The sequence below is a fragment of the Dendropsophus ebraccatus genome, chromosome 12, assembly GCF_027789765.1.
Source record: "Dendropsophus ebraccatus isolate aDenEbr1 chromosome 12, aDenEbr1.pat, whole genome shotgun sequence".
In the NCBI taxonomy this organism is placed as follows: domain Eukaryota; kingdom Metazoa; phylum Chordata; class Amphibia; order Anura; family Hylidae; genus Dendropsophus; species Dendropsophus ebraccatus.
The window spans coordinates 83,605,769-83,620,535 of record NC_091465.1 but is presented as its reverse complement, the minus strand read 5'-3'; the positions used below and the strand labels follow the sequence as shown (position 1 = coordinate 83,620,535).

Here is a 14,767-nt window from a genome sequence, read left to right as displayed (position 1 = left end):
GGTATAAAGACTAATGTATTTATGACAAGGTATTATAACTAGTGCATGTATGACAAGGTATGAAGACTAATGCATGTATGACAAGGTATGAAGACTAATGCATGTATGACAAGGTATGATAACTAGCGCATGTAGACAAGGTATGATAACTAGTGCATGTATGACAGGGTATGATAACTAGTGCATGTATAACAAGGTATTATAACTAGCGCATGTATGACAAGGTATTATAACTAGTGCATGTTTGGCAAGGTATGAAGACTAGTGCATGTGTGGTGTGTGCTGGACCGGTCATTTGCCAGATAGTGATGTGTGACGCCACTACTGTGGTGGTTGGTTGGAGTATAGCTCAGCCAGATGTTAGGTTGTCATGACGCCAGTGCCGTGTGGGCACACAGGTATGGAGGCACACCTGCTTTTATTTTAGGATGGCTGGCTATACCCTTTCCCCTGTGGTCGGTGACCTGCTGGGCTGTGAGGGGGTCCCTTGGGTTCTTATCATGGTGGTCTGGAGTGGAGTTGTGACCCACCCGGACTGTCGGTACCGCCACACACAAAAACGGGAGATGACCCAAAGACAGTGTAACTACTGTGTTGGTGCTTGAGCAATAACCACTGAGTCCCGTTATCAGAAATAATCTCTTCTTTACTGAAGGAACACTTCATACACCAGCTGACAATAGACTTCTGACTTATCTGGACAGAATCTGTGCTGAGAGCTTCCGAGGTAGACTAATAGTGCTGACTTGGTTGCGTGCTGAGGAAAATAGAGAGTTCAGCGTAGTGGAGAGGAGTAGGTTGTGAGAGTCCCAACCCAGTTTAGAAATGTGCTCAGCCAAAACTTTAGAAGAAGAAAAAGAAGTAGAATACTTGAAAGTACTTGAGAGTAGAAGAATATTTGTGTCCGTGTTTTGTTGTGATACCACCTATTGCCCTGCAGTGTCGGGTGACCCGTCCTAACAAGGTGACACAAGCCCCAGACCTTATTACCTGAGTTGAGCAAGGTGGCCAAGATTACCTGGTTACACCTGCACTGCGAGATAGAGTATGTAGGCTTGTAGCAACTTTGCTCTATCCAGATCAGTTCCTCTAACTTTAGGATACTGTCCTGCACCTTTAGAGACTATCTCGGCATGGGTTGGGGTGATCCCTGACTTGTCCTCTCCTGGTTGGTTTAACACTGCATAGTCAGAAGTAAGGTTGCTTGAGAAGAAAGAATCTGTGTGTTTCCCATGTGTGTCTGTCTACTACCACACTCCAGACTAGACTACACTGGACTTGTTCTTCTGTCGCTGACAGGGGACCTGGCAGAACCAGGGCCCAGCTGACCTACAGCAGGGACCGTCTTGTCTTGCTTTCTCTCTCTACCTAGCCTTGAATAAGACTAAGTGTGGGTGTGCACTTCCTTTCCTTATGTGACAACATGGTACAAAACCTAGTGCATGTATGACAAAGTATGAAGACTAGTGCATGTATGACAAGGTATGAAGACTAGTGCATGTATGACAAGGTATGAAGACTAGTGCATGTATGACAAGGCATGAAGCCTAGTGCATGAATGACAAGGTATTATAACTAGTGCATGTATGACAAGGTATGAAGCCTAGAGCAAGCATGACAAGATATAAAGACAACTGCATGTATGACAAAGAATGAAGCCTAGTGCACATATGACAAGTTATGATAACTAGTGAATCTATAACAAGGTATGAAGCCTAGTACATGTATGACAAGGTATGAAGCCTAGTACATGTATGACAAGGTATGAAGCCTAGTACATGTATGACAAGGTATGAAGCCTAGTACATGTATGACAAGGTATGAAGCCTAGTACATGTATGACAAGGTATGAAGCCTAGTACATGTATGACAAGGTATGAAGCCTAGCGCATGAATGACAAGGTATTATAACTAGTGCATGTATGACAAGGAATGAAGTCTAAAGCAAGCATGACAAGATATGATGACAACTGCATGAAGGACAAAGAATAAAGCCTAGTGCACATATGACAAGTTATGATAACTAGTGAATGTATGACAAGGTATGAAGCCTAGCACATGTATGACAAGGTATGAAGCCTAGTACATGTATGACACTGTATGATAACTAGTGCATATATGACAAGGTATGAAGCCTAGTACATTGTATGACAAGGTATGAAGCATAGGGCATGTATGACAAGATATGATGACAACTGCATGTATGACAAGGTATGATAACTAGTGCATGTATGAAAAGGTATGAAGCCTAGTACATGTATGACAAGGTATGATAACTAGTGCATGTATGACAAGGTATGAAGCCTAGTACATTGTATGACAAGGTATGAAGCATAGCGCACGTATGACAAGGAATGAAGCCTAGTGCATGCATGACAAGGTATGAAGCATAGCGCATGTATGACAAGGTATAAAGCCTAGCGCATGTATGACAAGGTATAAAGCCTAGCGCATGTATGACAAAGTATAAAGCATAGGGCATGTACAGTATGACAAGGTATGAAGCATAGGGCATGTATGACAAGGTATGAAGTCTAGTGCATGTATGACAAGGTATGAAGCCTAGCGCATGTATGACAAGTTATGATAACTAGTGCATGTATGACAAGGTATGATAATTAGTGCATGTATGAAAACTAGAGATGAGCGAATCAGCTGGAAATTTGTTTCACAAGGTTAGCGAATTTTGGGTCAAACTCGTTAAGATTCGCGAATTGAAACTTGACAAATTTCAATAATACAGCCGAACTATACTAGCAACAGTACTGGGACTATTACAGAAGGATGGATTTGATGTTGTTAAAAGTAAAAAGTGTAAAAAATTGGAAAATCCCAATTTAAAAAAAGAGGCAATCAGCCAGTCACTCCCACCAGCCAGCCAATTTCCACCATGGACAGCAGTGGACATTGGTGAAGCTGCGGTGTAACATCAATTTTCTCCCAGGAAAGCAGTGGACATCAGTGGACTCGACTCTCTTCATCTCTGAGGGGCCTAGGGCACACACTGGGAGGTGGCTGCGGCAGCAATTGGACTTTCTTCAGGGTAACCTACCACTCAACAATAGATAGCTGTTGGTAGTAGCTTCAGCGGTTTCTTATATCACATTTAGGGTACAAACCCACACACCGTATACACAGCAGATACGCAACAAAAACGCAGCAAATACGCAGCAGATTTGTTGGTACAGATTTGATGCTGTGTTCAGTTATTTAGATATAATCTGCTGCGTTTTTGATGCGTTTTTGCTGCGTGTTTGCTGCGTATTTGCTGCGTATCGCAGCAGTAAATACGCTGCTTATACGGTGTGTGGGTTTATACACTTAGAAGACATCATCTTCTGTGATATATATATATATATATATATATATATATATATATATATATATATATATATACATAATCAGGAACCCTTCCTATAGCTGAACGGCGCTGATCCCGGCTGACACGTGCAGCCGGGCAGTGCCTCTATTAGCCGGCGCGGGTCCCGTTGCCGCGCCGGCTAATTAAGCCTCTAAGTGCAGCTGTCAAACCTGACAGCTGCACTTAGAGGCTTCAGACCTCATGTCCCTAGTGTCTAGTGGGACGGATCTCCCCCTCGCGATGCGATCGCGGGGGGGAGATCCGTTCTTCTGCCCGTGCCGGGCCTCAGCGTCGGAATGACGCTGATCCCGGCTCGGCAATAGATTGCTATGGCCTGCAGCAGGCCATAGTAATCTATGACCGATCTGATCGATCTTTGCTGTGTATATACACAGCATTGATCTCTATGAGAGATCAGTGCTGTGTATATACAAGTCCCCCAGGGGGGCTTCTAGTTACAGTAAAAAAAAAAGTAAAAAAGAGTTTTTATTAATAAAAAATCCCCTCCCCTAATAAAAGTCCAAATCACCCCCCTTTTCCCATTTTATAAATATAAATTAATAAATAAATAAACATATTTAGTATCGCCGCGCGCGTAATCGCCCGAACTATTAATTAATCACATTCCTGATCTCGCACGGTAAACGGCGTCAGCGCAAAAAAATTCCAAAGTGCAAAATTGCGCATTTTTGGTCGCATCAAATCCAGAAAAAATGTAATAAAAAACGATCAAAAAGTCGTATATGCGCAATCAAGGTAGAAAGAACACATCATGGCGCAAAAACTGACACCTCACACAGCCCCATAGACCAAAGGATAAAAGCGCTATAAGCCTGGGAATGGAGCGGTTTTAAGGAACGTATATTTGTTAACAATGGTTTGAATTTTTTACAGGCCATCAGATACAATATAAGTTATACATGTTACATATCATAGTAATCGTAACGACTTGAGGAACATGCATAACAAGTCAGTTTTACCATAGGACGGACGGCGTAAATGCAAAACTCCCCGAAATCAAAACAAATTGTTTTTTTTTTCAATTTGACAGCGCAAATTTTTTCCGGTTTCGCAGCATATGTTATGAAAAAATAATGCCTGTAATTGCAAAGTACAATTGGTTTCGCAAAAAATAAGCGCTCATATACGTCTCTAGGTGAAAAAATGCAAGCGCTATGGACTTTTAAACTTAAAATGGAATAAGCAAAAGCGCAAAAACGAAAATAGGCTTTGACCTTAAGGGGTTAATATTTCACACAACAAGTACCCTATCAGGAACCATTGTGCAAGCTCTAAGGACTATTGTGATATCTTAAAAACTAGTGATGAGTGAGTACTAAAATGCTCGGGTGCTCGTTACTCGAGACGAATATCTCCCGATACTCGAGTGCTCGTTTCGAGTAACAAACCCCATTGAAGTCAATGGGAGACTCGAGCATTTTTGCAGGGGACCCAAGTTCGGTAGGGGGAAGGTCGTGTGAAAACCTGTCAACCTTAGAAAATGATGGAAACACAACGGAAATGGACAGGAGACAGCAGAAGCAGCATGTATGGATGCCTCTGAGGCTGCCTAATGGCACCATTATGCCTAATTCTGTGCAACAGCCTGGTTAAAACAGAGGTAGGCATAGGGACCACCCAAAAACTCAGCCTGACACAGCATGGCATTGAGAACACAGGGAACCATTAAAACAGAGGTAGCATATCATGAACCAGCCAAAAATTTCAGCCTGACACAGCATGGCGGTGAGGACAGAGTGAACAAGGTAGAAGCGGTAGCCAGTCAGCCTTCCAAAAATTATACCAGACCTAGCATGGCAGTGAGCACACAGAGAACCATTAAAAGTGAGTGAGGAAGCAGTTGAGCCTCCCAAAAATTAGGCCAGACACAGCATGGCATTGAACACACAGAGAACCGTTAAAAGTGAGTGAGGAAGCAAGTGAGCCTCCCCAAAATTAGGCCAGACACAGCATGGCATTGAGCACACAGAGAACTCCCAGCCCAGCAGTAGTCAACATGGATGCCAGTTAAGGCCCAACAGTAGCCAACATGGAGGCAAGGGCAGGCACAGCAGTAGTCAACATGGAGGCAAGGGCAGGCACAGCAGTAGTCAGCAGTATTCAACATGGATGCCAGTGAAGGCCCAGCAGTAGCCAACATGGAGGCAAGGGCAGGCACAGCAGTAGTCAACATGGATGCCAGTAAAGGCCCAGCAGTAGTCAACATGGATGCCAGTTAAGACCCAACAGTAGCCAACATGGATGCCAGTTAAGGCCAGCAGTAGCCAACATGAAGGCAAGGGCAGGCACAGCAGTAGTCAGCAGTAGTCAACATGGATGCCAGTTAAGGCCCAGCAGTAGCCAACATGGATGCCAGTTAAGGCCCAGCAGTAGCCAACATGGAGGCAAGGGCAGGCACACCAGTAGTCAACATGGATGCCAGTTAAGGCCCAGCAGTAGCCAACAAGTAGCCTTCTACCCCCAGCACCCTTTCGATTTTTAATTTGACTGCAGCAGTTGGGGTAACATTTCCTGCATAATGTGACTCACCACCTCTCCCCCCACCGCTGTTTTGATTTTGAATTTGACTTTAAACCTTGAGGATCTGGCAATTGTCTCATGCAAAGGGATCATCAATTGAGGGGTAGTGTACTACAAATCCCAGCAATACAGTGTAGTACCCACTAGTTTAGGGGGGGCTGTATGGTACAATCTGGTAGTGGCTGGACGCTGTGATACCCCCTTACAATGATCAGTAAAGTTTTATGCAGGTGTACTACAAATCCCAGCAATCCAATGTAGTACAGCAGGACCACCAGCCCCAAAATCTAAAAAGAGTACACTAAGCACTTCTTAGGGGTCTGTATGCAACACCTAATGTCCCCTTTCTGCCAGCAGCCGGTCACCACAGTGTGCTGATGAAATCGCGGTAGCAGCACTGCAACTCCCAGCCAGCAGTCTGTAGTAATACTATTAAAAAACGATTTGAAGCCCTGAAAAGGTCTGTTTGTTTATATTGCTAGTATATACCCTGCCTACTGGAACGCTAAATCCTACACTGACACTCTCCCTGACCAGCAGCAGCTCTGTCCCTGATCTCTCACAGCATGCGTCTGAAGCGAGCACTGCCGGCGCCGAGTTTTATATGGAAGGGTCATCTGATCTGGCCAACCAATCGCTGCTATCGACCTGTATGGGTCCCACGTCATCGCAGGATGCACCAAAGAGTCTCCTGCATGTTTATTGGCTGAGAAATAGCGCCCAAACTTACAGGAAACGGATAATGAGTTTTTTTAGAGTATCGCGAGATGCTCGTCCGAGTAACGAGAACCATCAAGTACCCTAATACTCGATCGAGTACCAAGCTCGGACCAGCATGCTCACTCATCACTATTAAAACCCCCAAGAACAGTTATTGTCCAGTTACCATGCGTGTGCAGAAAAATTACACAGGAATGGTAAGATTCCTCGGCACAAGTGTCAGGGTTGGAACCCCCGGCTATGGTAACAAGAAGGGAAATCTCCTCATTGTGAAAGATAGTTGTGGGAATGTGTGTCTGGATAATGCCGATCTTGGGGCACAGGGTGCACATTGGACTGTGCTGAGTCCTTAACCTGGTCTATGTTGGAAATGTTGGGCACAGAAAGGGTTATTTTTTAACATTATCCAAATTGACTTTGGGTTTTTTCTCCAAGATTATCCTGTTACATTTTGTTGTAAGGGATAAAATTAGATGGTATTAAAAAAATAAAAAAAAATAAACTTTTATACTCTGTGCCTTTATCTACTGCACCAGTACACTACACCGGGAACACCAGTAGTCCCTGGGCACCGGGTACCTTTCTGTGCCTAGGGACTACATCTAACAGGAAGTGTTGGGACCTAGGGAGGGCCTATACCACTCTGAGCCCTGTGACAAGTGCCATCGCCATAGATATCACTATACCATCACAGGGTTACCGATCAAACCCAATAACTCAAGACCAATATTGCAATTACATAAGAAACAAATATTATCCCCACACATTATCCACTATCACCTCCGCCTAGTGACTAATCCCCCCATATTATTTCTCAATATACACATAGAGCTAAATATCAATTTTACAAATGTTCTGCAACCCATAGAAGTGATTACAGTGCAGTTCCACAGGGGGCGTCTTCTCTGATGGGAGATGATCTCTTTTCCTCTTTTTCTTCTTCTGGCACAGCCATCCTGAAGAGTTTTCCTGGCGATGCCTCACCTACAAGAATCTCCCAAACATTTGCTCCAGCACCATCCTCTTTACTATACAAACCCCCATCTATAGAGCTCTACACAGTTGTATTATTGTATTATTTAGGCATAATTTGGGCCCCCACATAGCACTTGGGCCCCCTCTATGTCCTCACATAGTAGAAAGTACCCTCATATAGTAAGAAAAAAAAGAGCCCCCTCTATGCCTCCATATACAAGATATGCCCCGTCTATGCAATCATGTAGCAGTTTGTACTTCTCTGTGCCCCCCAAAAGTAGTTAGGCCTACATACATTATAGGCACCTTACATTACATTACTGATCCTGAGTTACACCCTGTATTATACCCCAGAGCTGCGCTCACTATTCTGCTGGTGGGGTCACTGTGTACATACATTACATTACTGATCCTGAGTTACATCCTGTATTATACTCCAGAGCTGCACTCTCTATTCTGCTGGTGGGATCACTGTGTACATACATTACATTACTGATCCTGAGTTACACCCTGTATTATACCCCAGAGCTGCGCTCACTATTCTGCTGGTGGGGTCACTGTGTACATACATTACATTACTGATCCTGAGTTACACCCTGTATTATACCCCAGAGCTGCGCTCACTATTCTGCTGGTGGGGTCACTGTGTACATACATTACATTACTGATCCTGAGTTACACCCTGTATTATACCCCAGAGCTGCGCTCACTATTCTGCTGGTGGGGTCACTGTGTACATACATTACATTACTGATCCTACGTTACACCCTGTATTATACCCCAGAGCTGCGCTCACTATTCTGCTGGTGGGGTCCTCAGTTACATGTGGAGATGAATGTAATAATCTATTATAATGACGTCTTTGGGGTCTGGTAATATGTCACAGTATTCGGGGTCGCTTTATCAGCTGCATCTCTCCCGGTTGTGTCTTGCGGCCGGCTATCCCTCATCCATAATAACATTATAATCCAACTGTTGCTGTGCTCTCCGCTGTCTCTGCCGCTCGCATCCAGCACAATAAGACTCTGCACTTCCCTGGTACTTCAATCATGTCTGATGTAATAGTGAGGCTTTTACTGTCCTGCTCTCAGCCATTTCCATTTTATTCATCCCCCCCTCCCCTCTGTGTTTTTTATGGCATAATCTTATGAAGCCAACGCCCTGTTATAAAGTAAATCTCAACACAGACTGCACAGCAAACTACTTGTCCTTATAGCATCATAGAGTCATGGCTGGCTCCCGTCTGCTGCTCATCTGCCTCCTCTCCGGCATCACGGCGGCAGGTACGTAACCGGCAGCCCCTTCACCTCACTCACCCCAGCTCATCCTTTATTAGGCTTTTATAGGCCACAAAAACAGCTGCAAACAAATCTGTATATAAATTCTTCATAATAGTAATAATAATAATAATAATAATAATAAATCTAAATCTGTAATTTGTAATAATATTTTATTCATCTGTTTATTCTTAGCGGCTGCATTTTCTATAACTTTATGCATTTATTAACATTCCCGTCATACTGATATTATATATTATATACATTATTATTTACGTCTTATTCTTTTCTTTATTATTAACAGCTGCATTTATTATAACTTTATACCTTTAGTAACATGTCCTGCTGTGCTGTTATTTATAATAGATTTATTACATATTCATAGATATATTTTTTTTTATACCTTATTCTTTTGTTTATTATGAGCAGCAGTAGTTTTAGGGAACATCAGGAATTTATGAATTTTCTTATTCTACTTTTTTTTTTTAATCATATTAGGTTGTCGTATTAATATATAGTGGATAAACATTTTTATATTGAGTATTTATATATTTTTAATTTTAGTATTTTTTGTAACTATGAAATTATTATTATTAGTTATATTTTTTTTAGTTTATTATTTTTTGTAACTATGATATTATTAGTAGTAGAAGTTATATTTTACATATATATATATATATATATATGTATATATATATATATATATATATATATATATAATTTCTATAGAAAAGTAAATATTCCGGCCCCGCAAATATTTTATTAGAATTAAGTAAATCATAAGTTAATGTAAAATAACCCAAATTCCGCCTTAACACCTGGCATAGCCTCCTATATGTATAGGGGTATAGACTCCTGTAGTGTGACTTACTGTAAAGGATCAGACAGGTGGCTCTTACCTATCCCGATGATGACTGTTTATATGGTTATAAGTGTATATTACAGTATTAGTGATCCAGAGATGATTGGGGACATACAGGCTGTCATCAATCATCCACATTTCTCAATACCATACCTGTATGGAAAATAAACAGAGCACCCATAGAAATGAGTGGGACCTTGTGTAGTTCCATGTGTGTCTGGTTTCATCTGTTCCATACAGAAAGCTGCCCATATGGATCACACTCCCCGCGCCCCCCCTATACATACTCCATCAGCTTAGCTGTGTTTTCAATGGATAAATGGGTATTAGCGGCTGCCGGACCGGCAGGTGTTAGGGAGGTGGATTAGTCAGTTAGATTTTACGTACCTGATCCTTTCCTTCTTGGAGATATAAGCTGCCGCCAATATGTCTGACAGCATCTTACCACCATCTTCTCAGGAGACTATAATGCTTATATAAGCTCAGCGTTCAGCGTTCAAACTATTTTTGGTCACCAGCTTTCTAAGGGTCCTATTCCACGGGCCGAGGAGGGCCCGATCAATGATGTAAACGAGCGCCGATCTGCTAGATCGCCGCTCTTTACTGGGCCTATTCCAGATTATCGTTACTGTGGAATAGGGCCCTAAGAGTCAACCATGGTGAAATCCATCATGGCCAGTCTAAATTTTTTTGTTACCTGTTCCTATTGAAGTTAGTGGGTTCAACTGATATGTATGGACACCTTAAAGGGGTTTTCCGGCAAAAATCTTTCTTTTTCAAATCAACTGGTGTCAGAAAGTTACATAGATTCGGAAATTACTTCTATTTTAAAATCTCAAGTCTTCCAGTACTTATCAGCTGCTGTATGTCCTGCAGGAAGTGGTGTATTCTTTCCAGTCTGACACAGTGCTCCCACCTCTGTCCATGTCAGGAACTGTCCAGAGCAGGAGAGGTTTCCTATGGGGATTTGCTGCTGCTCTGGACAGTTCCTGACATGGACAAAGGTGGCAGCAGAGAGCACTGTGTCAGAGTGCATAGAATTCACCACTTCCTGCAGGATATACAGCAGCTGATAAGTAATGGAAGACTGGAGATTTTAAAATAGAAGTAATTTCCAAATCTATATAACTTTCTGACACCAGTTGATTTGAAAGAAAAAGACTTTTGCCGGAGTTCCCCTTTAAAGGACAACTAAAACTGTGACAAACACATATTCTATACTTCATACTTCCATCTTTGTTTAAATTTCCTGTCGATCGCCGCTCCCTGGAGCTCCAGTCGCCGTCTCCATCCATTCGGCACTCTCTTCTTCTTCGGCTGGCAGCGTCAGATGACTGACAGCTTGCTCGGCCAATCGAAGTTAAGCACGTTGTCAGTCATCTGACAATGTGGCAGAGAGGAATTCTCCCTCTGTGATCGACACAAAATGGTGACGGTCGAGATCAACAGGGAACAGGTACATAAGCATTTTAATACTTCCGGGAAAGGGGGGCAGATAGGAAAGAGGGAGGGGGGGGGGAGGGTAATTAAAACACATTACAAAGATATATTTATTATATATTAGTTATATACCTTTATGTTTAATTGGGGAAAAATATCCCCGGAGTTGCCCTTTAAGGCACGTTCCGGATCAAGTCATGTTACAGATGTATCTAAGTGCAGTAGAATACAGCGACACTATACATAGATCCATGGATCACCTATGGCTCGGTACTATCAGAAGAACCTCATATTGTGCCCTAAGCCCCTATTACACGGCCGACATGAGCTATGGCCCCGTTCACACTGAGCAAATGCGTCGGGAATCCCGCCGTGCTCAGTGTCCTGCTGTGAGTGAATGAGAGGGTGCGCTCCTCCGTTGCCACCGCTCTCCGCTCAAAGAAGTGACATCTCATTAAGGGGAGGAAGCGGACGCGCGCATGCCCTCCCATTCACTCACAGCAGGACATTGAGAACGGCTGTTCCGACGAATTCCGCTGCATTTGCTTAGTGTGAACGGAGCCTATCAGCGTTCGCTTGCTCCTTGTTTCCTGCTTTTACATGCGCCAGCAGAAAGCGGGTAAGTGCAGGGAGGGGGGGGGGGGGCGCGGGGAGCTGCCCAGGTGATCGCTAGATTGTCCGGGCAGCCCATAGAGAATAGCGGCGGTCTGCTGCCACTGCTCCTATTCCACGGACCACAGCTATCACTATTACCACATTTGTTTGTCTTTCAACATATTGAAAGACAAACGACAGCAACGATCAGCCGACATTGTTCATGTTGGCTGATCGTAGCCTTCTATCACACCGACAATTATTGGCCGTAATGGCTGATAATCGTTCCGTGTAATAGGGCCTTTAGTCTGATGGCTGATGGAGTGGGCACCATATAGTCCATTGTTATACATGCCCCACCTTCCCTTCATCCTCCACTGGTTCTAGATACGGTAAGAGGAGTCCTCCATGTCTTTGATGACGGACACACGGCCGTCTGTTACTTCTGAAGATCTCGAATGGAGACTCGTCGTCTATAAATCCTTCCTCCGCATCTCAGACCTTCACATTCTGGATTATTTTTTACTCCTCTTATTCCCTTTCTCAGCAATTTCCTCTTCCAGACCCATAGAGCTGAGTTGTCTCCTCGTGGTGGAGGTCCTGACGCCTCTGCAGACCTCCGAGTAGACCAGGACCCCCAGGAATATTGGTGGAGATGGTTTCCAGTTAATCTACACATGGCCCGTCTCCTATTGCCAGTACTCCATACTCTCTATGGTCTGGTGAATTGTTTGTCTAGATACTTGTGTCTATCGAGGAGGACATGGATCAATATCATCTAAAACATCTACTAGATGAGAATGGGTAACCAGGGATGAGGGCTTGGACAGGCCTGCAGTTCCCGACATGAACAGTGGTGGCAGCAGAGGGGTCTTTGTTGTCCCTTCCTACTTATATTGATGTATAAATGTGTTCTTCCCATCATGCCTCGGGATTCTACACAGATCCTTTCTGTTTGGGGGCGGAGCTTTCTTCTGTGCTCTCTGTCGCCCCCTGGAGTGTAATCCCCTTCCAATGAGCAGTGGCCGATGTCCTGAGCTCACGTCCCGGCTGCAATATGGACGTCCATTCATCGCTAACTCAATCTTTGGTACCTACCATCCTAATACTGCCCCCTATGGGTAAGTTTGCATCTGCATTGGATGTTATGTATGATCTTATTCCTCTTTGTTCGCTTCTTCTCTTGTAGATATATCATGTGTACAGTGTGTGGGGGAGAAGACCTGTCAAGGAACCGAAAAGAAATGTCCATCGAACGCGGAGAGTTGTATCTCAGTTCTAGAAGAAACCAGAATAGGTATTGTGTGTGCTGAGCTTTGTGCTGGGTCTATGTGTATATGGTCTAGAGCAGGGTCCCCCAATGTGTGGATCTTCTGACGTTGTACAACTACAACTCCCATCATGCCCAGGGTTGTAGTCGGAATTATAGAGCGATTCCCCATCTGCCGGGTCGTGTCCTTATTCTACCCACCTGGCATTTCTATGGGGGAAATGGTCTCTAAGTGGCTTAAGATCTGGAAATCGTCAGGAAGAAGCAGGAAACATAAAAAAGACAGAAAGAAAAAAAAAGAGCAGACATTACAGAGGTTTATACTAATGCTGAGCGATGGCTTCCTGAAGGTAAGGACTGCCGATCCGATAATTACAGCGGGAACAAGAACAGGAAAGATTCAATTACAGCTCCGATCCATCATCATTATCAGAGAACAGAGAGAAATAACAGAATTATCTATAAATATCTACAGGTATATACTGCCCGATAGATAGATAGATAGATAGATAGATAGATAGATAGATAGATAGATAGATAGGAGATAGATAGATAGATAGAAAGGAGATAGATAGATAGATAGATAGATAGATAGATAGATAGGAGATAGATAGATAGATAATAGATAGGAGATAGATAGATAGATAGATAGGAGATAGATAGATAGAAGATAGATAGATAGATAATAGATAGGAGATAGATAGATAGATAGATAGATAGGAGATAGATAGATAGATAGATAGATAGATAGATAGATAGATAGATAGATAGATAGATAGATAGGAGATAGATAGATAGATAGATAGATAGGAGATAGATAGATAGATAGATAGATAGATAGATAGATAGATAGATAGATAGGAGATAGATAGATAGGAGATAGATAGATAGGAGATAGATAGATAGATAGATAGATAGATAGATAGACAGATAGGAGATAGATAGATAGATAGATAGGAGATAGATAGATAGATAGATAGATAGATAGATAGATAGATAGATAGATAGGAGATAGATAGATAGATAGGAGATAGATAGGAGATAGATAGATAGATAGATAGATAGATAGATAGCAGATAGGTAGATAGATAGATAGATAGATAGATAGCAGATAGGTAGATAGATAGATAGATAGAAGATAGATAGATAGGAGATAGATAGATAGATAGGAGATAGATAGATAGATAGATAGATAGATAGATAGATAGCAGATAGGTAGATAGATAGATAGATAGAAGATAGATAGATAGATAGGAGATAGATAGATAGATAGATAGGAGATAGATAGATAGATAGATAGGAGATAGATAGATAGATAGATAGATAGGAGATAGATAGATAGATAGATAGGAGATAGATAGATAGATAGATAGATAGATATGATAGATAGGAGATAGATAGATAGATAGATAGATAGATAGATAGATAGATAGGAGATAGATAGATAGATAGATAGATAGATAGATAGATAGATAGATAAACAGTAGAAGTGAGTCGCACTACAAGTCCTAGTGAGGCGGGTTCCAGCTGACTGAGTTCAGACCACGAACTTTTTGATCCATAAAGTAGTGATGATCAGCGGCACACCAAATAGCTTCAAAAATGTGGAGGTTTATTCAACAGAACAAAACATTCATTAAGTGCAGCACAGCATAGCACGACGTTTCGGCGGGGTGTCCGCCATTTTCAAGTGCAAGGTAATGAACTCAGGTGATCATTTAAATATA

General features: G+C 42.5%; 2 protein-coding genes across 2 annotated transcripts in view; one reads left to right on the top strand and one right to left on the bottom strand.

Moving 5' to 3' along the window:
• The window catches only part of LOC138768551 (phospholipase A2 inhibitor and Ly6/PLAUR domain-containing protein-like), a 71,429-nt gene that overhangs the window by 36,688 nt on the left and 19,974 nt on the right, over positions 1 to 14,767 (bottom strand). The gene's annotated exons all lie outside the window — the stretch shown is intronic.
• The window catches only part of LOC138769539 (phospholipase A2 inhibitor gamma subunit B-like), a 19,275-nt gene continuing 13,296 nt past the window's right edge, over positions 8,789 to 14,767 (top strand). The window contains exons 1-2 of the mRNA XM_069948085.1: positions 8,789 to 8,880; positions 12,960 to 13,067. Coding sequence (XP_069804186.1) covers positions 8,826 to 8,880; positions 12,960 to 13,067 — 163 coding nt within the window. The 5' untranslated portion in view covers positions 8,789 to 8,825. The remainder of the gene's footprint in view (positions 8,881 to 12,959; positions 13,068 to 14,767) is intronic.